The 24037-nt window shown below is 45.7% G+C and overlaps 3 protein-coding genes across 5 annotated transcripts; 2 read left to right on the top strand and 1 right to left on the bottom strand.

Annotated features, from left to right (window-relative positions):
• The first annotated feature begins 663 nt into the window (after nt 1–663).
• LOC147187843 (tripartite motif-containing protein 67-like) lies at nt 664–13110 on the top strand. 2 transcript variants are annotated; one of them, XM_086100327.1, is made up of 12 exons: nt 664–1485; nt 5564–5659; nt 6757–6879; nt 8298–8408; nt 9082–9235; nt 9507–9587; nt 10755–10918; nt 11064–11202; nt 11990–12114; nt 12335–12513; nt 12606–12768; nt 12927–13110. In XM_086100327.1, exons 1-12 carry the CDS (start codon nt 664–666, stop codon nt 12972–12974), a joined length of 2205 nt encoding a protein of 734 aa, XP_085956453.1. In that variant the 3' UTR covers nt 12975–13110. The 2 variants fall into 2 exon arrangements, with proteins under 2 accessions (XP_085956453.1, XP_085956452.1); XM_086100326.1 differs by lacking the exon at nt 9507–9587.
• A 1601-nt stretch (nt 13111–14711) lies between these two features.
• LOC147187842 (40S small subunit processome assembly factor 1-like) lies at nt 14712–17483 on the bottom strand. 2 transcript variants are annotated; one of them, XM_086100329.1, is made up of 9 exons: nt 17246–17483; nt 16469–16615; nt 16281–16384; nt 16116–16172; nt 15934–16029; nt 15765–15851; nt 15648–15676; nt 15180–15319; nt 14712–15107 (listed from the first exon to the last, which is right to left on the bottom strand). In XM_086100329.1, the coding sequence occupies exons 1-8, from the start codon at nt 17322–17324 to the stop codon at nt 15181–15183; spliced, it is 738 nt and encodes a 245-aa protein (XP_085956455.1). In that variant the 5' UTR covers nt 17325–17483; the 3' UTR covers nt 14712–15107; nt 15180. The 2 variants fall into 2 exon arrangements, with proteins under 2 accessions (XP_085956455.1, XP_085956456.1); XM_086100330.1 differs by having other exon boundaries at nt 15180–15316.
• Nucleotides 17484–17485: 2 nt separating this feature from the next.
• On the top strand, nt 17486–23706 carry LOC147187841 (dihydroxyacetone phosphate acyltransferase-like). The gene is made up of 17 exons (XM_086100328.1): nt 17486–17628; nt 18349–18540; nt 18749–18925; nt 19045–19174; nt 19266–19393; nt 19617–19692; nt 19777–19928; nt 20191–20321; nt 20440–20666; nt 20893–20985; nt 21351–21509; nt 21601–21680; nt 21762–21902; nt 22561–22660; nt 22748–22832; nt 23101–23162; nt 23232–23706. Exons 1-17 carry the CDS (start codon nt 17605–17607, stop codon nt 23273–23275), a joined length of 2001 nt encoding a protein of 666 aa, XP_085956454.1. The 5' UTR covers nt 17486–17604; the 3' UTR covers nt 23276–23706.
• The last annotated feature ends 331 nt before the right edge of the window (nt 23707–24037 follow it).

The raw sequence follows: 24037 nt of genomic DNA, 5'->3' as shown, positions 1-24037 counted from the left end.
TGCATGGCACACATACAATCCAGTAGTGCTTTCTTGCAGCATGCTGAGAACCTGCAGTCAGATATACAGTATAGATGACATCAGCATCTGGTTTGTGGTATGAAATAGGGACACGGTATCAGGTGTTAAACTTCACAGGTACTCATGTAAAAATTGGAGTAGTGATTGGATAATTGCTTCCTGGGTGGACTGTAAACCACACCTAGTATGCAACTGCATCTGAATTTTGGGCTGTTATGCTGCCGCTTCCCCTGTAGCTTCCCCCCTCGCGGAGTTGATAAATGTATAAGATTTTCCATCTCCGAGTGCAGGAACTTCTGCAGAAAAAAAACAAAACATTTTTGTTGCCGTTTATGCAGAACAGCGACATGGTTTTTCCATTCATAAAAGGGGCTGACCTCATTTTTTTTTTTTACTCACGTCTGATTTTGTAGGATTTCAAATGTGAAATAATCTTCAGGTAACACCTCAGAAGACAGAAACCCGCTTTGTGTTCTTTTCAGTGTGGTTTCTCCTGTCGTGTGTTCAAATCCTGCAGCCATCCATCAACGTCTGCTCAAGCAAGACCCTCCCCCTCGCTGGCTGCGCGCGTATGCGCACGACCCGCCTGCCGGAGAGCTGTCCGCAGACGTTCGGTGCTGGAAGTCTTGGGACCAGGGCGCGATGGAGGAAGAACTGAAATGTCCGGTGTGCGGCTCCCTGTTCAAGGAACCGGTCCTGCTGCCCTGCTCCCACAACGTTTGCCTGCAGTGTGCGCGCAGTATCAGCGTTCACACGCCGGACGGGGAGCCCGCCGCGGCCGTGCAGCAGAGCCGCGCGTCGGCGGTCAGCTCGGACTACGACTACCTGGACGTGGACAAGATGAGCCTGTACAGCGAGACGGACAGCGGCTACGGCTCGTACACGCCGTGCCAGCTCAAATCGCCCAACGGCGTGCGGGTGTTCCCCGCCCCGCAGCACCCCCACCAGCAGCAGCGGCTGTGCTCGCTCACCTGCCCGCTTTGCCATCGCAGCGTCTCCCTGGACGAGCGAGGGCTGCGCGGTTTGCCTCGCAACCGGCTCCTGGAGGCCATCGTGACGCGGTACCGGCAGCACCGCGCCGCCTCCGCCTCCGCCGCCTCGGGGGCGGCCAAGTGTCAGCTGTGTGACCGCAACCCGGTGGACGCGGCGGTCATGTGCGAGCAATGTGACGTGTTTTACTGCAACGCCTGCCAGCAGCGGTGCCACCCGTCCCGCGGCCCGCTCGCCAAGCACCGTTTGGTCCCGCCGCCTCAGCAGCGGCCGGGCCAGGCGGCCTCCTGCGCGGCCGCGGGACAACCTCCGGCGACCGCGCGGAAGCCGGCGACGTGCGCGGAGCACGAAGCGGAGAACTTCGTCATGTATTGCTGCAACTGCCGGGCGCCCGTATGCGCAAAGTGCGCCGAGGAGGGACGGCACGCAAAACACGACGTCAAGCCCATCGCCCTCATGTGGAAGCAGCACAAGGTACGCCGCGTCGTCGTGCGGGAAAGGAATGGTGGTGCTCGGTTTACGATCGAGTTCCTACATGGGTGACGTAACCCAGATCTGTGCGAAAATCGGAACTTGCCGTCGTTTAAAATGACAGTCAATGACAAAAACAAAACGGAAACTCGCCGTTCTGCAGTTTCCTCTTGAACTAAATCCTACCCATTAAGTAGAGCAGCATCTAAAACAACCATATCTATCTATAGAAATAGTTATGATGAACAACTACGTCTGCTTGCTAGCGAGCGACCAGTTTATGTTCCCAGTCTGTTACCATGGCAGGCTTTACCGAATTTCTCGAACCCGACTTTTTTCACCGGCTAATTCCGACATTTCCCTCAAGGTTACAGACCCTGTCAAGTGACGTTTTTTGAGTGTTTCAAAGAGTCTCTTGGTGTGGGCGTTTTAGAGCGCCTCGTTGTCGGCCATGAGTGTGCGCACGTCTAGCAGAGAAACACGAAAGAGCTTGTGGTGTTTCAAATTCATGAGACATTTTTCATCTTTACAGTGATTCTTAAGTTAAAAGAGAGAGGGGGGGCTCACCTTCAGCGTTATGAGGACATAAAATTTTTGAATATGCAATATATTTTTTCTTTATCGTATCCATTTGTCACTTTTACCTTCCCTTCCCTAATGGTGTCTTTTTGTCTCTTCCTCATTTTGCGTCCCCCCCTTCCCCCAAGTAGAGGCCCCTCATAAATGGACCGTAAAAATCCCATCAGGGGGACAGTGGGAGAGGGGTCGTCTCTAAGCATCACATGAATAAGATATGCTCATTTATACAACATCCAATCACGTCTTGGTAGCTCCACTGCATTTGGTCCGAATCCTACGTTTCAAAATTCCTATTCTTGTGTTTTTTGCCTTGCCAAATAGTTCAAATAAAGCAAAATTCACGAATTGGTTCATAGTCAAGCTTCCACGATCAATAAAATCTCGACTTTTCCGAGGATAGATGTGTGGAAGTAAATCCAGCACTTCAGGTTGTTACGAAATACTGTTACCATGGTAACAAGAGCAGAAGTGTGCCCGGTAACGTTCCAGATGGCAAGAGCCAAACAGGTCAGCCTTACTCGCCTTTTACCTCGGGGGGCAGCTCTCTCACGCGCACACTCCACTACTCTGTATGGACTTGAGTACCTTTCTTTGAGGCTACTGGCGTGGCGGCTTTAGAGCGCCTCGTTGTTAAGAGGGTGCAAGAGTAGTGTGGTGGTGGGGGATTACAGTACAATAACTCAAGGCAGTTCTGGCGGACTCGAGCACTGAATGTAGGTTAATGTGCACTTCCTTCCTCTCGCTCACAGCCTACACAGCAAACACTGTGTGTGTGAGTGTGTGTGTGTGTGTGCATTTGTGTGTGTGTGTGTTTATGTAAAAGCAACCCACCAAATATAGCCCAGCGTGTGTATGATTTATTTTGGGTAACTCTACGGCAGGCCTCGTAGAAGGATATGCCAGTAGTGGAACAATGAGCCGTGGGCATTTCCATGGTTACGTGCCAGCCGGAATTCGAGCTCCCTGAAAAGTACTTTGGAGTTCTACCGAGGGACTCGCATAGTGATCTGGAACTGGCGCTTTGCTTCGTGTGTGGATGTGGAGGCGCATTTCGAGAGGAGGACAAAAAAAAAAAAAAAAAGCAGCGAAGGATTGCGAGTTGAGGGCAGATGAGAGGATGACGAGGACGAAGGGGCAGAGAGCAGATTGTTTTTGACCTTGCGCCTGCGTGCGACGCGCTAATGCCGTAACACAGCTGTCGCCGAGGAGGTAAAAAAGCCACACGAAGTCGAAATTGCGGATTCGCTTTGACGGCTTCCAATTCACATCTGGATTTGTATTCTGAAAAATTGACTTTTGAATGACCGTATACAATGCGTTGCATCTCGAGAGTGATGTGATGCAGTAAATAAAATTGTCCGTTTTGAACAAAACAGGCTGACATAATTTGTGCAGCGTCCACTCACTCAAACGGAAAGCAGAATAGCAGCACAAACATGCAAATGAGGTGAAATAAAAGTGGCACGGGTGAGGGTCGTAAATGCACCCCCCTCCTCCCTTGCCGATTCCTCCGGCAGTCATTTTGACATTAAGGTCAAGCATTTGGCAAGGGTGTCGACAGCCTTTTGTTCTCCTCCCCGTGGTCATCCATTTCGGCTCGAGGATAACCCCTGACACCTTTCCACTACTACCCGGACTGTGCTTCAAGTTCCGTAGAGCATGAAGCACTGCCGACAACAACTTCATCTGTGCTGGTCCACATGAGAAGATGATGGGACGTGACTGAAAGGTCAAAAAGAAGGGGGGCGAGTTTAAAAAAAAAAAAGTGCAACCCGGTTGAATAAATCAAACACACCCCACATGAGGCAAACGCGATGACGACAATCGAGGGAAAGCCCCTCATCATCCGTCATTTCGCTCGTTAGCAAAGCCTTGGCGCGCAAGCCGGCGCGGGGCCCCGACAGCTTGGTGGGCCAGATGGTCTCCACGGCGACGAGCGCTGCCTGCCGAAGGGTGCACTTGATTTGTGACTCATCAAGTCATCCCGGCGCGCACGGGGGAGGGGGACCACCCTATAATGCGTGTGCGTGGTCGGATGCGGGATTATCGACGCGGCGCATTAAGGGCGTACGTAAGGAGGGGCCCGATGATGAATAAAACATGAAAACCATACATGTGATGACTTGAGTCCCTCTCTGAGGAAGCAGTTAATGCTAATGAGTTTTGAAAATCCGTCGCTAGCATCGACTGGCTGCGTATGGCGTGGAAGTATGTACAGTGGACAGGGATCAGGCAGGCCGGCGAATAGCAAAAAAAAAAATCATCATTGTATAATTGACACCTATTATGAATGGGGAATTAATATATATATCTATATATAGATATAGATATATATATCTATATATATACCGTATTGGCCCAAATATAAGACGTCCCTAATTATAAGACGACCCCCTCTTTTTCAAGACTCAAGTTTGAAAAAAGACTTTTTGAACACCAAATTCATTTTTATCCAGAAAATAATTACAATACATCTGAAACAAATGATTCTAACAATATATTTGAGAGAAAAAGCATGTTATTTTGCCTCATTCAAATCTTAATATCCGAACATTTAAATATGTAAACTAAAGTGCAATAACATTTGTAAATGAATGGCTTCTGGTTTTTGAAATGTAAATTGCATCATAGCTTCTCCTCAGCTGCCGGTTGACCTGGCCGATCTTCGACCCACTTTTCTCCAGCTTGTCGCTACGTTTCTCCATTTTGTTATTTCTTCTAATATTTTCTTCTCTTTTCTTTCTTACCGCTATGTTTTATTTTTCTTCTTCGTGCTACCGCTATTTTTATTTCTATTCTTCCTGACAGGGGTTCACTTTGGCCTGGGGAGTAAAATTCAGCATTCGCTTCAATAGTATCCGGCGCCATCTAGCGTCGTGAATGGGTATAATGTCTAGACCCCGAATATAAGACGACCCCCACTTTTCAGTCTTATTTCAATGCAAAAAACACCATCTTATATTCGGGCCAATACGGTACTTGTCATCATTTAGTCAGCCGATGTAAAGGGGTGACTTTGCTGTTGTTTGCTGCCATGGTGTGTGCCACACTAAACATGCACCAGAGGAAGCAAAGGAAAGAGTTGTCCCAGGAGATTAGAAAGAAAATTATAGACCATTTTTACCCATGTGTGTCAATTATATAATTCCCAATGAGATGCTCTGACATGTTTTAGGTTATATTTTTGCCTTGGCTGATTTTGCGCAACTGGTTTTGCATGTGTGTCGACGACGTGTGCCTGGTGATAAAGCGCAATCAAAGTCGAGCATCAACTGGTTTTTACGCTTCTTTTTGTGTGGGGGTGTGTTTTGAGTGGAGGAAGAAGGAGCAGGTGGATCATGTGGGTGGCGCCACGGCGGACTTGATTTATCACGTGTGTGGGCATGTTTCCCTTTGTCCCGTCTTTTTTTCAATGAGAGGCTCGAACCCCCCCCCCCCCCCCCAAAAAAAAAGACGCAGCTCGACGTCTGTCCCGCTATCCATTCATTTTTTTTTCTTGCAGTGTCAACTCTCGCAGGCCCTCAACGGCGTCTCGGACAAAGCCAAAGACGCAAAAGAATTTCTGGTTCAACTCAAAAACATGCTGCAGCAGATCCAGGTAAGGATGTCATAAGATGTCTTTTTTTGGGGGGGGTGGAGTATTTATGTAACCATATTTTTTTAACTCATTCAGTATCAGCCAATTCTGGACCAAGTCGGAAAAGACGTTTAAAAACGTCTTTGGGAGTGAATAATTGTGCTAGCAATGCACTCGCGCCGCAGCAGAGCGAACACGCTGACCTTGCTGTCGTCGCCTGAGGAGCGGCGAGGCCAGCGTGAAATCAGCGAGGCGTGAAAAGTGCACGTCCTGTTTTGTCCGCGCAACATTTGCAATTCAACCAAGTCACGTGGCGGATTAAAACGAGTCATCTCAAGGTTAATTAGTCCCTTTTTTTGGGGGGGGGGGGCGGACGCGTCGTCCTCTGTGACCGTGAGCTTCACTGCCACACTAAGTACACGTTTAATCCGCTTTTTACTCAATTTTTGTACGACGACAAGCACCTGCATTACGACTGGTGGAAGGAGGATTAAAATGTGTTACGTAATAACAGCATTGTGCCATCAATTAAAATAAAGGAGATTCTTTCAATAAAGAGCTTTTTTTAATATATTCCCAAATATGTATCTTCCCTTTAGATAGTCCACTGGTGTGGCTGCTTTAGAGCGCCCTCGTTGTTGGCCCCGAGTGCGCACGCATCACACGAAGAAAGATGGAAAAGTGAGGAGCCGGGATTTTATTTTATTTTTTTGTAAGTCCAACAGCCAGTGTTTGGACCGGGGCTTTAGGCTGCCGTGGGCGCTTTAGAGTGCCTCGTTTATCGGCTGTGAGCGTGCGCGCGTCACACAGAGAAAGATGGAAGAAAGATTTGAAGGGGAAGGGGGGGGGCACCTACACCCTGAAAAATATGTGGCCACTTGAGAGCGCCTCGTTGTTGATCCTGAGTGCAGAAAACCAGACACCACAATACATACAAAAGCTACCCACACTAACCCTCGCATCAAATTCGTTTGATGCATTTTTTTCATAAATGTGTCTCAGAATTTGGGTTGACAGTCAAGTTACAAAAAGCCAAAAAGAAGAGCCTTTTTTTTTTTTTTTTTGCTTAAATGTCGCTTTGGATTAGGATGTCTAAACGTTGCTTTTGCGTGACACAGGAGAACGGCGTGGAGTTCGAGGCTTGCCTGGTGGCTCAGTGTGACTCGCTGATCGAGGCGCTGACCCGACAGAAAGCCAAACTCCTGACAAAAGTCACCAAGGAGAAGGAATACAAGCTGAAGGTAAGGTTTTTTTCTTTCATTTGTCACAAACGGTATTCAAAATCAATAGCTTTCCGGCCGCAAACAAAGACGATTGATCCACGACAGTCGGGAGGGAAAGCGATAAAATAAACACTGCAATTTGATAGCACATCCATTTGACCGGATGCGAGGTAGGCACAAATCGATATTTAGGTCGCGTCAGTGACCGACTCACTGCATGGCTCAAGTGCGGCTTTTTTACATGCCGCCGGCCATTCATTCATTCATCTTTTCTATTCTACTTTCTGTAAACCACAGCTACACATAATTTGCTCAAACCAGACATAAACAAACTCTGTTCTTGATCATCGACTCAAAAGCTGTGCTGATCTCAAATCCAAAGCAATGCAACGTCGGCATGGACTGGAATTTTGTAGTCTGTGAAGTGCCCTACAAACCTGAATTTCACAGACAAGCTGGGTGAGACCCCCATCCACGCTCAACCGGTGAAAAATGTACAAAAGGTCAAACAAAATTTGAAGACAGGTGACTGACAACAGCAGTTTGCTCAAGCACGAATCTAAAAAAGCAGTTAAACAAACCAAAAAACAAAAAACAAAACTTTCTTTCATAAAACAGGGTCAGAATTCTGCAGTCTGGTTGTTTATTTAATTTTGTCAGTCCAGAACAACCGATTCTTCCCTGTCAAAAGCGTCCAGCTGTTCTTTTCGCACTTCAGCCTGACACAACTCCCACTAAAATCTCTCCACAGAACCGCCTCGCCACCAAACTTGCATCTGCGCTTCAGCGTTACATAACGACAGCCCTTCCAGGCTGGAAAATCTATTCTCATTGGATTATCTTTTGTCCCCCCCCCCCCCTCACTTCCCCCAACAACATGCTCAAGTCGACTTTGATCCCTTTAAAGCAACGCGTTCGTCTTTCAAACTCTCACCAAATTATTTTGGCGTGATCAAATTTCTAATTGGAGTTCCGTTTGAAAAGGCACCGCAGGATTGCCTCGGAGCTCTTTCACGGCGCTCACAATTGTCCCGCTGACAGGTGAATAATCAAGCGTGATCCCATTAGCCGTCAAATTAACGCGCGTGACTGCGGCTAATTAACATCGCTTCTCATTTTCAGACCACGCTCGTTAATGCGGCCATGAAATGAGAAGGACTCTCAAAGATAGAAGCTTTTTTTTTTTTTTTAATTCTTTCTAGCTGAAAGATAACAGAAAAATTGAAGGTTTGTCTTACTCGTGTACAAGTGGATCAATTTGCTCAACCGCGCAGTCTTTACAAGAGCGCCGCTAACCTTCACAAATAATTAGCCTCAAAGCACGCCTTAACATCCTCTGACACCGAGTAGGATTTCCCATTCGATATGCAGAAACAGGCTTGCTTTTCTACCTCTCTCAACTCCTTGCTGGCTACACTTCCATTGTCGTCCATCAGGTGGCGCGCGACCAGATCACCCACTGCACCATGAAGCTGCGGCAGACCACGGGCATGATGGAGTACTGCCTGGAGGTCCTCAAGGAGAACGACCCCAGTGGCTTCCTCCAGGTAAGACGAATGGCCCGGATAGCAAAATGAAAAAAAAACTGCATTCGACTGTAAATGACTCAATAATATTTGTCTTTTTTTGCCGAGGATAAAGAATATGCGCATTGGTAGATTGTCTGTCTTCGACAGTGTTTTGGAGTTTTAGCTAGAGCCTAACGGTTATGCTAACACTGATTGCTAGTCACAAGGGTTCTTACCCTATTTTCCGCACTATGGAGTATAAGGCGCACCTTCAATGAATGGCCTTTTAAAACGGTTTTCATACATACGGCGCACCGCATTATAAGGCGCATAGAATAGAAGCTACAATAGTGGTTGTGGTATGCATCCACTAGATGGAGCTACGCAAAATAGAATACAATATAATACAGCTTTATTTATATGGAGACCTGGCTGCGGTTGCGTTATGCATCCACTAGATGGAGCTACATAAAATAGAATACAATACAATACAGCTTTATTTATATCGAGCCTTCACAACCGCTGCTCTAACAAAGCTTTACAGAACATTTACGTCCAAAAAAATCTGAATAGTGATCCACACATAAGGAGCATCGGATTATAAGGCGCACCGTCGGATTTTAAGAAATTTGAATACTTTTAGGGGCGCCTTACAGTGTTCATCTTGATTGTCGGCGCTTGTTGACGCCCCCCCCCCCCCCCCCACCCCCAGATTTCGGACGCTCTGATCAAGCGTGTGGCATCGTCACAGGACCAGTGGGTCAAAGGCAACCTGGAGGCCAAGGTGGGCCCCGAGTTTCAGCTCACGCTCAACACCGACACGCTCCTGCAGACCATCCTGCAGCTGGATTTCTGCCAGGGCAAAGGTACACAAACAGAATCTGCATGGCTCTTTAAATATTTCTTCCTTCAGACCGTTTCTGTACGACTACAAGTAGGAAGAATGAGGAGCGAGCATTGTTTGGCAGCCTTTGTGACGCACCGCCCAAGATTCAATTTAAGGCTGCCTGTTCGAATCACGCTCGGAATGATTCATTTTTTGGGATGACCGCGCGTTGCATTCTGAACATTTCCGGGACTTGTACGGCAGACGTTTTGACGCTAGTGTGTGCATTATCCTCAAAATGGTATTTCCAGACGTGCAGGACGGCCCCTTATTGAAACAAATGCAGCGGCAGGCAGCGGACAGTGCTGAAGCTGACGCACAAAGTCCAGGAGGTATTATTTCCACAGAGTTGTCATCCCCTACCTCCTTTCCCGCCACCCCCACACCTCCCTAAACACTCCCGGTCTAGCCTGGTTGGAAATTCGTTTTCCCGTCCCCGACACCCACTCACGCATGTTTTGTTCTTTTCACGCAAAAAAAAACAAAACCCTGGGGTTGGCACTTCCCTCCTCTGGAACGCAGCGAAAAGAACCGTCAGCACAGAAATTTATAGCCTCGAGTGGTAGTCTGTTTCGCTTTTAAATACAAATTGGAAGAAATGTGTAAGCCCCGCCCCCAAATCCAAAAATGCCGTGGGAGAGAAGAAACAGAACCAGCATGGCTATAAATGCAAATTTGATATCTTCATATAATGAATCTCGACGTGCTTATTGTTTGTCTTGACTGCTGCCTTCCCTCTCCTTTCATGAAAAAAAATATTTTTAGAAAATGGTAATTATGTTCAGCACTCCCCGAAGGATACGTGGGAGGGAAAAAAGGATATTTTTAGATTATTTTCTTTGAAGTTTGAATGTGTTTTGCCACTTCATTGTGGATACGGTGACGAATGGTATCTGATTTTTAATCCAATGTTGATTACCGCAGAGGGGTGTTTGATACCGCTTTTGTTTGTTCACTTCCACGCACTCACTAATTAGCGATACCGCGAGTACTTTCGATACATCAAATTTCCGATAACATAGTATAAACACATGATGGTGAACAAAGCCCTTTCTTTGTTTCTTAAAGAAGAGAGCATCGCGCCAACTACGAACTTGATACCTTGAAATCAAACCGATATTGGCCCGATATCACAGTAATTGGTATCGGTCCTCGCCGAAAGAAGATTATAGAATATGGTAAGAATATGGTTTTGCAAGTTCCTCCGTGGTTCACACCTCTGGTATATATTCCATTTGTAAAACAAACAAAAAAAAGATTTTTTTTTTTAATCTATTGGCCATATTGGCGTGAAAAATCACATTTGTGTTCCTCCTCCGCTCATTCCCGATTTGTTCGCCCTATGAATCGACCCAACTTGATTCCTCACAGCAATGTTCGCAATCCTCCAGAGCTTCCTCGTTTACGCCACCCAAATACACCGGATCAGCCCGTTTGTCTTTGAACCGGAAATGCAATGAGATACCAACCGATTATTCGGCTTGCCCCCACCCTCCCAGTGGAGTCGGGACCCTTGGTGCCGCCGGCTCCCCTCCTGCAGCTGGAGAAGTGCTGCAGCGGCAACAACAGCGCCACCCTGGCTTGGAGGGTCGCCGGGCCCCAAGCGGCGCCCATCGAGGGCTACATTCTGGAGCTGGACGACGGCAACGGGGGACAGTACAGGGTTGGTGACGCGCTCATTCAGAGGACACGCTCAGTTGATTTATTTATTTTTGCTCATCTATTCATTTTTCATGAAATAAAAATCTTACACATACAGATGTTCTATTCTTGTGACGTTCGGCTTTATGAAGCGTTTGATTGCACAGGAGGTGTACGTGGGGAAGGAGACGGTGTGCACAGTGGACGGCCTCCACTTCAACAGCGTGTACAACACCAGAGTGAAGGCCTACAACGCCGTCGGCGTGGGGCCCTACAGCAAGACCGTGGTGCTCAAGACCTCCGACGGTACCCAAGTTGGAGCTAACTACTTCCTACTCCACTTTTCATAACACCCATCCCCCCCAAAAAATAAAAATGGCGGATCAATCAGTGCTTTTTCGAGCAGATGAGAAGAAAAAAAAACGCAATCATTTATGGCAGACGAACCCATTCCGACCACGGATGGCGTCTTTTCACACCAAAAACTGAAAACCACCGTTGCCATCAAGCCGCCAGATTTTGCCTTCATATAAAAGTGGGTTGTTTTTAGCGGGTTTTTACCTGACATATGTTTCACCGAAAACATGCCCGTTTTCAAATCTAAAAATTGCAGACTATTTATTTTTGAACTAAATTTGACTTAAGACTCAACAGAGCAGCAATAAGCTCTATCAAATTGGGTTTTTGTTGGCTGCTGAGCCCGGATGCATCCTACCGGTAATTGCTTTTCTCTCCGAGAAAGGATGACCGACACACAAAATAAAAAAAATCGAGGAAGCTGTTATCAGTTGCAAAAAATAATAATAATTGCGGCCATTATTTGTGTGCTCGGACTCATTTACTGGGCACATCAGCTTTCACGTCACTTGCCAGATGACAACGGCACATTTGATTTCTTGAAGACACCAAATGTATCTCTGACGTTACCGCCCGCAGTCCCAAATGTTCCGCCAGACAGGCTTCGTTGACTCACGACAGGCGCCAGACTCGGATTTTCACTCCTCCGCGCTTTCTTGTCCCCTTTCGGCCAAAAGTAAACACGACGCCGGTTGAGTCACCGCCCGCTGAATCACGACTACGTCTTCCTCCACAGTGGCTTGTTTCGCCTTTGACCCCACCTCGGCTCACCGCGACATTGTCCTGACCAACGAGAACCAGACGGTGTCGTGTAACAGCTACGACGACCGCGTGGTGCTCGGGACCGCCGCCTTCTCCAAGGTGAGGTTTTCAACCTCCCCCCGAGGAGGGTTAGGAGTTAATTGCCGGTGTTAAGGAGCAGTTTATACAAATTGAAGTAGCTTATTGGAGTTGTGGTGCATGGATTCAGAACTGTACGGCGAATGCTGTTAATTGAGTTACTTCTTTAATTCTTGGGCCTTGGCGGAGGTCGACACACATTGTCCTCGAGAGGAAATCATGTCGCCCGCTTTGATGTTAGGGCATCCACTACTGGGAGGTGTGCATTGATCGCTACGACAACCACCCAGACCCCGCGTTTGGCATCGCCCGCATCAACACGGTCAAGGACATGATGCTGGGCAAGGATGACAAAGCCTGGGCCATGTATGTGGACAACAACCGCTCTTGGTTCATGCACAACAACTCGCACACCAACAGGTATGGACCGGATCCATCCGCGGGTGTTCCGACCAAAACTACAGGACCGGCGCGAGACCCTCAAGGGATTCACGCTTGGCTCTTTTGTGCAGGGCGGAGGGTGGCATCACTAAGGGCTCGACGGTGGGCATCCTCCTGGATCTGACCAAGCACACCCTGACATTCTTCATCAACAAGGAACAACACGGACCGACGGCCTTCGAGAACCTGGACGGCGTCTTTGTACCCGCCGTCAGCCTCAACAGAAATGTCCAGGTGGCCCCTCTTTGAAATTAATTAGCGATATTCAAACCCCGAAGCCAGTTTTACTTAGCGCTGTAAAATCCGGGAGGTGCGTAGGTCACCAGTCAACCCGCGAAAAAGCCACAGAAAGTATGGGTGAGTTTCTCATTTACCTGTCCGTCTCCTTCTAGGTGACCTTAGTGACGGGCCTGGAGGTGCCGAGGGACCTCAAACAGTAGACGACGCCTCCGCTGAGGGCCCCCCTACGCACACGCCAACGATGTCGACGGTGCGGTCGTCGCGACGTTTCCCCGACGCGTCTGCGTCATCGCCTCTCATAGATTATTGTCGATGTAACTTCAAGTCTGTGCTAAATCAGCCACACCTTGACGCGGACGGTTTCCTTGCACTCGTCGGAAGGCGGCGAAGGCTTTTGTCAGCGTTCAATCAGCGACTCGCGTTGTCGCCGCCATAATATATTCACGGGCTCCACTGGGGCTGCGCTGTCACTTTTGTCTTCGTGAGGCCGTTTGTGTCATTTTCCTGCCACGTGATGACAAATCACAACCTTTATTTTCGATTTCGTCAACTACGACAACGCTTGCTGTGTCAGAGATCTCTCAAACTGCTCAGTTGGAAATTCGGAGAAACTGGATGAGAGCATTGAAGAAGCTTTGCATCGGCTTGAGCACACTACTCGATGAGATGTAAGGGGGGACGAGCGTCTTTCTCCCTCAAACAGCATCAGTGATATGTCTGCGAGGGGGGGGGGGTGAAGCAGACTTCTTTCCCAAGACAAAAACTGAATATTTAATATACAACGCGGATAATTATTTTTTTTTTGGTCACCTCGTGGTCATTTTATAGCACACTCTCTGCAGCGTTGCCTTGAATCGATCAAAAAAAAAAAAAAAGATCACTGTGACACGAAAGAGAACACTGAGCCACTTTGCTATCACCCGCAACAAGTTTTCTTCTCATTGAACCGAATTGTTTTGAGTTCACACGAGAGTGTGCAAGACCGCGTACACAATCGCAGCGTGGATAGGATTGGAGGAGTTACGAAGCGTCGCCCGGCGGTCCTGTCTGCCTGTCTGTCGGACGGTGTAAATAACAAGAACTGCGCTCCTCGGCCAACTTCGGAGACTTACGGGGGGAGGGGGAATGGAGGTCAACCAAGTTTACAAAGTCCTCTGCTGTATCTCGAGCAGCGTTGTAAATAGCCTCCTGCATCATTTCTTGTTTACTGCCAACTGCTGTGAAAGCTCGCCCTCAAGTGGCCGCAGGAGAAATTACAGCCACTCCGGCATCCAGCCACTTGTTCAAATGCACACACACACACACACACACACACAATCTTGTTCAAAAGTCTTCCCACAAGAGTGGAATAAGCGCCACGTATCTCAGATTTCACTTCGGCCCAGATTTTTTGATCCAAGGATGCGTATTTAGCGACCGCCTTCGTCAAAGGGCTCGAGCGAGGGTTCCGATGTTTGTGACAAGAGCCCGAGCCTGTCTACATGCCAACTTCAAAAGGCTTCTGACTGTGGCGGCTGCTGTGTGTGTGTGGGTCAAGTCGTCGTGCGTGTCCCTTTACCTCACGCCCGCCCGCCCATGAATGTCTTAAAACGTTACATATTTATTTAAAACTACGGTTCTGTATGTGGGGGAGGGGAGGGAGTGCATGTCGGGATATTTAAAATTATTTATTGAGCAAGTATGATAAAATGATAAAACATCTTTTTTTTTTGTGCGTCGTCCTCCTTGAGTTTGTTCCGCGTCCAAGTTGCTGCTGTTTCTATTTCGAAGTGTAAATACAAAGAGCTGAATTCGCATTTACTTCGTTGTTACTATTCATCCTTGGAACCGAACCACCTCATTTCAACACCCTGCTCCTGCCAAGCTGTGAATGTTTTGTACGACTAAATGGTTTGTATATGAGCATAAGACAAAGACAAATACACACGCAAACAATGTCTTCTTCTTGGTTGTTTATATTGAAAAAAAAAAAGAAAAGAAAGGAGAGAAATAAATTACCTGTGATGAAATAAAGACAAAAACGGTCTGGTGCGTTGAGATTTTTGTACTGAGCAGTTCACCTCCCTCATCACAAAAATGCCACTGCATCAAATATTAACTTGACGATTTCAACTTTTCCGTTTGACTTTGGCATCGTTTCGAAATCCGGAAATACAAATCATTGGGACTTTTGAGGGTTCACTTCAAGCGAACTGATTGTTCACCTTTCTATGGTCCGTGCCAGATGCGATCTCACCTGGTTTTAGGTAAAAGACGCCACCTAATGCAGACGTCGCCTTTGTCTTCCGAGTTTGAAGCTTTCTTTCCTTCACGCGGAAAAAGAACAGATTCTCCTGCAGAAGCACACCAACAATTAACACACAAGTCCCTCCGGATGAGTGGGCTGGCCTCAGTACACAACCCACCTCATTTGCGCCGCACCTTGGCCTTCATGGTCTGGACATCCTTAGGGCTGAGGATCAGAATCCCGTTCTTGAAGCGGCCCACCTGACCGGTGGGTGCTGACGACGAACCGGACGTCGTCGTCTTCTTCTTGTTGTCCCTGCTGGAGGCGGACACTCGCATTAGCGTCGTCTTCCAGCATCATGTGCGCAAGACGAGTGAAGTGGTGCCATCATAAGCAAAAAAATGGCTGAAAATAATGCTGTCATATGCATGCCAGGCCAGTAGTTGGCGATGTCATCTGGACATGCAAGTGTTCCAATACACGAAAATTATTCTTGTTTCTACTTAAAAGCTGATGATGTAAGCTTTGGCGCTAGAACATTATTGAGGGAAAACTTTCCCCCCCCCCAATTTACTATTTTCAGTGAATAAAGCTTTCCTAAACAAAAAAAAATAATCAAATCCCTCGAAAGCAAACATCGTCATACCTTGGATTCTTCTTCTTTTTCCTCAGGTCCTACAAAACAAAACAGCACATGGACCGCACAGCAAGATTTTAAATGTTGTGTTTTTTGTTTGACTTTTGGCCATCTTGAGGGTCCTACCGACTGCACTTCGTTTTTCGCCGCTGCCTTCTTGTCTTTGATTTGCTGCTGCAGCACCTTGTAGTTCAAACAGTTTTTCTTGGCAGGCTACAAAGGCGTCAACATTAAGTCAGGCGGCGGGTCATGTGGCAAGCACCAGCGGGTTAATGGAACGCTGAGGTCTTCCTACCCGTGCGCCCAACATGATGGCGCGCTCCTCCTCATAGACTCTCTGCTGCTCCTTTTTGTAGCCTGTGATGCCGAAGCGATGCACCTCCAGTCGAGCCTAACACACATACATACAATGACAATATAAATGAAAATCCAAAAAAAAACCCCTTTTTTTTTTTTTATAAAGATAAGATCCCTTACCTTTTCCAAACTGACACCCTGTTGCGGAGCACTCTGCTTCTTCGAAGTCTCCATTGGCTAGAGATGAAAAGAAGATCAGCCGGAAAACAAACAGAGCACCAATTGTGGGGTGTTCTTATTATTGTGTCCATTGTGGGGGAGAAAGTTGGACGTAAAGAAACTTACAATTGTTTCACTGACAGTGGGCATCGGTGTGATCTTATTTTGTCTCTTGGCGGGGTCCTGGAAGCACACCACCTCCACCTGGCTCACCGGCTTGACAGCTGGATCTGTGATAATGAGATACATTGTATAAAACGTGTGTGCATCATTGGATCTCGTGGATTAGCCGCATGTTTTTTTTTTTTTTATACTTTGATCGTGGATAGTCACATCCAAGGACTCTTGTCCTCCAACTTGGTTTTCATCGAAGCTACAGACATTAGCAGCATCTCCAGGAAGGGCTTTTTCCTCGCATCTTTTTTGCTTTTTCTTCTTTTTTCTTTTCCCAGCTCCACTTCCTGCATCGACATGAACAAAGGAACACATGATAGTTAGCTTTATTTCCAGACCAATTCGTGAATCATCATTTCTGAACTAATAAGTATTCACGTTTGTGTGTGTAATATAATTATTGATTGTAAGAGGCATGTATTAATTAGTCTAATTTGAATATAAATTACACTTGAACAGTGGTAAATTTTATTCTTCGGCCAATTAGCTGGGATAATTTTAAAGTATATTGTACGTTCATATGTGTACACCATTTATTTTTGAGGAAAAAGAGATACTGTCCACCTAAGTATTTCAGTCCACATTTAGTTTTTTGAACTCCCAAATTAATATTTAACTTTTAATACACACATATTAGTGAACTGGCACATTTTATCTTGTTGAAGATACGGCTAGGAGTTAGCTTCCAATATGCATTTTAACAGAGAAAGCCATTCGTTTTGAGTCTGGTTAAAAGGGCAAAGGACGACGAGGAAAGCTCTTATAAATATTTATATTGACTTAAAACAGTCTCACGTCTTAGATTTATCAACAAAGGCGATGTATTGTTAGTTCCGTTAGCGAGACAAATCGTAAAAGAACGATGGAGTCCGGCCAGTTAACAATTGCCTACAACCTAGCTACTTAGCTACACTTACCGAAATCGTATAACGAATCCAAAACTTGTTCCAGAAAAGCACAATCCTCGTCAACATTTCCATTCTTGTCGGGCTTCATTTTAAGATTAATGATACAAGGTTAAATAAAACACAAATAGTAACTGACTCGTCGTTCAATACGACAATTTTACAAAGCAGCACGCGTGCTTTGGAATGGTGCAGTTTGGTGCTCCTCAGCTACCGTAGTTGCGTGTCAGCATGCCGGAAGAGGCAGCTAACGCCCATGTGAAGTTTCTCCTCTGGAAGCTGATATCGCCTTTGGATATTATCAATTGAACGGCTCGTAAAAACTGTCAAAAGCCTAGGTGGATGCAGCGTGGCTCCTCACCTGAGGGAGGATGGCATCCAAAGCTGTTTACACGGTATGTAAACATCTCCGATGATCGTGGAGATGAGCTAACCCGAGTCGGGTTGTATGTGTGACATTTGACATTTGACTTGGTTCTCCATTTAGCAGCCCACGGGACTATCTGTCCCAGTCATATTCCCACACTCAAGGACAAAAATATACGTTTGTAGTAATGCTACGACGAGTCGCATTAACACAAATATGTTGACACTACTGTTTAATATGCGCTTCATCGTTACGAATATTTGGATTGAATTGAGAGAGATAAATTGAGAGAATAGATTTTTTTTCCAAAACCGAAACAGTATTTCTGATGTGTCCATATTTATTTACTGAACTGGGAATTGATTGCCTGTTAAAATTAATTCTTTTTCAGTGTGAAAGCCTATATTGGCACAATATTTTAAACTAATGTAAAATTAGTCGTACATATACTGTATATTTGTTTTAGGTTTCATTTGACATTCCACAGGGTTTCTGTTTTGGAACCAACCCAACAAATCTAGAGATAATGCTTTCCACTGTGGCAGGGACAATATTTCACATGTGCATGTATTAGAAGAAGATATGTTTTTGTACGTTTGTATTGTCTCTCAACTCTCTGGACAGTACTCACTCGGTTGTGTTGATGGGAGCTGTCTTCTTCATTGGAGATAATACTATAAGTGGCACAATGCATCAACCCCCCCCCTGCGAGCTCATGGATATTTATTTCCTGCGTTCTGTTTTTCAGCGCGGCGATCCAATGCTGAAAAAGCGAGATGACTTCGAAGACATGCTGGAGGAACGCCGGATCTCCAGCGACCTCCGATTTGCCGCCAAGTGCTTCATGCCCGTGCTCTATAAAGGCCTGACGCCGTGCACGCCGGACACGCTCAAGAGCACCGCGCTGCACTCGGATCCCGTTAACTATGTCATCCATCAGGTAGATACTTACATTTCTGGACTGGATTACAGATGTCTCTGTGCAATACAAAAAAATAAAACATCTGACTTTTTTTTTTCACAAACATAAAACTCCTCATTTGAATTCTTTCCCTCCTCTTTGATTATAGAAAAGGCAAATGACAAGTACCTTGATATATTATACATTCCTTAAAAAAGGATGAATCCAATCCTTAATTTTCTCCAAGGTTGCCAAGGAGACGGGCAAAGCGTTGGAGGACGTCCGGGCCGAGGCCGAGGCCATCTTGGACGAGATGGCTCACCGCCTGCAGCTCAGCACGGTTCGATTTTTCGCCTTCATGCTCAGCAAGGTGTTCAAGATGTTGTTCCGCAGTGTCAGCGTGAACGAGGAAGGCATCCAGAGAGTAAGAGCCTTACATTCTAATTAATCGGCCGATTAATTTGTCGTCTGAATTTTATTCAGGCAGTTATCGGCATCATCTGTGATGATAATAACAAAGCTAGCAACCCTTTTTATGGTTAGCTCCAGCAGGCTATCCAAGAGCACCCGGTGGTTCTCCTCCCGAGCCACCGCAGCTACATGGACTTCCTGCTCATGTCCTACATCCTGTATACTTACGACCTCTCCCTGCCCGTCATCGCTGCTGGCATGGGTATGTTGTAATAGATTACACGAGGCCTCGTCGAGTAAACAACTTACACTCTCCCTGTGTGTCCCCCCCCCCCCCCCCCCCCCCACACAAGACTTCATGGGGATGAAATTTGTGGGTGAGATGCTGCGAATGTCCGGCGCTTTCTTCATCCGACGCTCGTTCGGTGGCGACAGATTGTACTGGGCTGTCTTTTCCGAATATGTCAAGACCATTGTCAAGGTCAGGAAAAATGTGACTATTATCACGACAATTATTTTGTTTATAGTGAAAATGTTCTTCATTTTTGGACATTGTCAATTAATGTGAGCTCACGGGGTCGGTTTTAAATGTATTTATTTCGGTTGTGTTAATCGCAATATTGAGGGGGAAAAAAATTGCAAATGCTGTAGATCCTTTTTCAAAATTATTCAAGGATTTAATGATTGACGTTGTATTTTTTCAGAATGGGTATGCTCCCGTCGAGTTTTTCCTCGAGGGCACGCGAAGCCGAACAGCCAAATCTTTAACGCCAAAGTTGGGTAAGAAGACGACGAAAGGAGTGGAAAAAATGAAGTCATATTCACCAAGCATTTCCAAACGTTATGGCATGCGTTCTCGGCAAGGTTTGTTGAACATCGTGATGGAGCCCTTCCTCAAGGGCGAGGTGTTCGACGTGTCCTTGGTGCCGGTCAGCATCAGCTATGAGAGGATACTGGAGGAGGCTCTCTATGCCCGGGAGCTTCTCGGCGTTCCGAAGCCCAAGGAGTCCACGTCGGTGAGTCACTCGCGTATTCCCAATTGTTGAAATAATCTATTTGTGAATTCAGAAGTTCAGGTCAAAAATACTACTTTAATTTCAAATAAGGTCAAACAACTCACCCGTTGTGGTCCGGCGTCATGGCGAAGAAACAGGAAGTTGTTTTCACGACAACACTGCCTTTTAGTGGCATATCGTAGGCATTGCATGATAAAATTTTCCTTGTAAGAAATAACGCAAGTCGAAATCATCTGTTTGACTGTTTTACCTTTTCTGCCAGGGTCTCTTTAAAGCCAGGAAGATCTTGCGTGAGGACTACGGTAGCATCCATGTTTACTTTGGTCAACCAGTGTCGGTCAGGAATTTAGCCCACGGCCACGTGGACCGCTGTCAGTTTAATCTGACGCCCAGGTAACAAACGAAGAACCCATACATACAGTATGTCACAAAATGATTATGTAATTTGAACTCACAAGTTTTGTTTGACTATCCAGAAGCGTATTTAATTTTATTTTAATTTTTTTTAAAGACACATTCCTGCAAGGCCCAGAGAGGAGACGGTGCTCTTTGTGAACAACACCGCCTACAGGCTGGTGAGGGCACAGGAGGAGAACTCCGTGCTGAAGCCGTGGGTCCTCTTGGCGACTCTGCTTTTGCAGAAGCAGGAAGCGCCAATGACTCTAGATGAGCTGACTGAACGAGCAGTGTGGCTGCGGGACCTTTCCCGGCAGTACGGAGCCTTCCTCCATTGGGCCGGTACAGTGTGGTGCATTGTCGTCATGGTGACAATGAGCCGATTCATATGCATACAAACACAAAAACGCAACAAAAAAGACAAGTGGTTAAAACTCACAAAACAACGTACACATGCTTAATGAAAGACACAATTGGCTAAATAGGAACGCCACTTCAAAATACATGATACACGTTTAAAGATAATGAGAGTTTATTTGACTGTCTTTGTTTGAATTCCAATGTTCAGACCAAATGCATCCATCTGAGGTGGTGTCCTCCAGCCTCGCCCTGCACGGAGGTCTGGTGAGGGTCTCCGAGGGGCGGGTTCACCTGGAACAAGGTTTGTTTGGGATCAGTGTCCACTCATGTATTGGGAGACGCCTCCGAATCAATCGATTCATCAATCAGGAGTTGCGCTCTCGACTCTCAAATGCACTTGGGAGTGAAATCTGTTGAATACACAGCCATGAAGCAGTGGTGAATGGTGACGAGAGCTTGTTTTTCCCGTCATGGTACATCACTGGCATACATTGATGAGATGAACAAAGTTACATTTCGTATAGTTAACAGTGACGGCGGAAAGCTCACGCCCCATTTTCTTCACTCCTTAAAGGTGGACCGTGTCCCAATACTTTTGTCCCCAGCATATATATTTTTGTAATTTTTTTTATTTAAAATAAAGGCTCACTATTTGTCATGACACAGCAGGAGCAGCCGAGGCGGCCTCCTCCGCGGAGGAGCAACTCCTGAGCCGGGCAGTGCTGGTGCTCTCTTGCGCCTCCTACAGGAACCAGGCGCTACATGTTTTCCTGCGACCGGCGCTGCTCGCCTCGGCCGTACGTGCCACCTCTTCCGCGCGAAAAGGTGAGTCACAGTCACCACGTGACTGCTCTAATATGTATATTAAATATGATATTTGTTTGCCTTGATTTTTTTTTTTAATGTATTATTACAGTGGAGGTTTTCGACTGCTTCAGATTCCTGAGGGACGTCTTCTCGAATGAGTTCATCCTGTGTCCTGGAGCCACCGTGCAGGTCAGCACCACAGACGAAGATGGTTTTTGTTTTCTTTTTTTTTAATAAGGTGAATTGTTTTCGCACTGTTTTGGTTGTAAGGATTTCGAGGAGGCTTGTTACCTGCTGGAGAAGACCGGAGCGCTGCACGTCACCCAGCACGACGTGGCGGTGACAAAACGCGGGCAGAAAACCCTGGACTTCCTCACGGGCGTGCTGGAGCCCTTCCTGCAAGGATACCTGGTGAGTGACGGTTGATGAACGAGCTTGTGCACGGGGACCGTGAGATGTAACAACTTTGCTGTATGATGACGCAGTGAAATTAAAATGAATTATAAATTGGGAATATCATTTAACACATTTTATCGAACACTCAATTATAAAAATACTCAAATGTAAATCCAATTAACATTAAATGGTACAAATTATTTTATTTCCTAAATATCAAATTAAAAATACAATTTACAAAAAAAATCTAATTAAAAAACTGAATTAAAATCCCTCTTGCAGAGTTTGTGTTGTTGAATTTAAAAAATTAAAATGTGAATATATTTAAAAATCCTTTGGGATTTGCAATATAAATCAGAGTGTATTTTAAATAAAAAAATACAAGCAAAATTAAAAATAGAAACTCAATTATAATTTTAAATAAGACTAAACAATTCCAAAGAATTAATAAATAAATAGAAAATGTGTAGTTAAATATGAATTAAAGTTCTACTAAAAATTACATTCATCAAAATGTTAAATATATGCAAAAAAAACCCAAAATTGAATTAAAAACCAAAATAAAATTAAAATTGAAAAAGAACAAAATTAAATGGTGTTTTATACAAAGTGTTGCAGTTCCACTGCTGTTTTCCTTTTTCTTGAATTTTTTTTACCCCATTTGTGTGCCCAGGTGGTTTGTCGTTTCCTTTTGGAGGAGTCCGCCAAGGCGCTGACGCAAAAGTCGTTCATCCCTGCCGTCCGCCAGTTTATCATCAAACATTTGCTGCAAGGTCGGATAAGTTTGTTTTGTATACATTGAAGTGAATACACGTTGACGTCTCGCGTGTTTAACGTCACCGTGTGTTGCTGTGTCGTAGGGAGGCTAACCCAATTGGAGGTATTGTCGTCCGACCTGCACAAGAACGTTCTGGCTGCTCTGTTCAGACTGGGTGCCGTACAGAGGTGCGTCAGTTTTCAACACGTGTCTGAGCACAACTTGGAACAAGACAAATGATTAGATAAAAACAAAAACAAAAAACAACCCCCCCCCCCAAAAAAATCTGAAACAAAAACAATCGTACAGAATTTTAATTTAAAAATATATAGTGTCCCCTGCTGGTCAGAGTGAGACATCGCACCCATTATACTGCAATACAAATTCGATTTTTTAAAAAATCGTTTATTATAAACGAATAATCAGTTCGTTTTCAAATTTGTCACCAATTTTCAGAGCGGAGCAGGACACTCTGAGGGTCAACAAAGTGAAACTTCAATCTATGGAAGAGGCTTTGGGTGAGATGAAGAAGCCTGTTAGCATTCGAAGAAGTGTGAAAAGAAATGAACCCCTCACCTTTTGTGCAGGAGGGAAGCTCCCGCCTCCGAACGTTGCCACGGCTCGCCTGTAATGCTGCAAATCTTCACCAAAGGACACTTTGGACTCAAGCGTACCATCCAAACGACTAGAACTTGAATTTATGAAATGTGGGATCTACTCACCTTTTTGTGTGTGTTTTGTAGACTAACAACTTTCCTGCTGGTCAATTATAAGTGCTTTGTTTTGCTCAAAGAGTGTTGCACTTCGAAGAAAGTGGAGCCACGTTTACACTAACATGTATTCAACTCTGCCCTTCTTGTATGCCAAGAAAGTTTAAAAGCGTTTTGTGGTCAACTGAAGACCAACATCTCAAATGTGTGGATTTACCTCAAGAACTAAAACGCAAACTTCTGCACATCTCTCTTTCCAGTCATATTTTTTTATTCAGCTTTTTGTACTTTTCACTAATGTGCGTGTGTTGTGTGTTCCGAGAATGTCAGAATTAAAGTCTTGTCACACACATTCGAAATGGTGAGCTGAGCTTTACTTAACACGTGTTTAATATAAAACGATAACGCTTTCAAATGTCTTGATGGACAATCTAATGAGATCCAATACAAAAATGGCGACGGTTTATTGTATGGGACGAAATATATCTCACCACTAGGGGTCGCACTTACCTAATTTTTAGCCTCGCTCGCTCACTCCAACACATGCATAGCCGCCACCTTGAGATGCCTCTTCCTCGAAACCTGCTGGGATAACTCTTGAACTCCAAACAGCGATGCCAGCGCAAAGCCCTGCTGTCGAGTTGGACTTTTTAACCACTCGTCTTTGTTGTTCACGCTTTCTC

This window comes from Hippocampus guttulatus, chromosome 20, assembly GCF_054856545.1.
Source record: "Hippocampus guttulatus isolate MCC_2025c chromosome 20, RoL_Hgut_1.0, whole genome shotgun sequence".
In the NCBI taxonomy this organism is placed as follows: domain Eukaryota; kingdom Metazoa; phylum Chordata; class Actinopteri; order Syngnathiformes; family Syngnathidae; genus Hippocampus; species Hippocampus guttulatus.
Note: the sequence above shows the minus strand (reverse complement) of the source record. Positions and strands in the feature narration are given on the sequence as shown.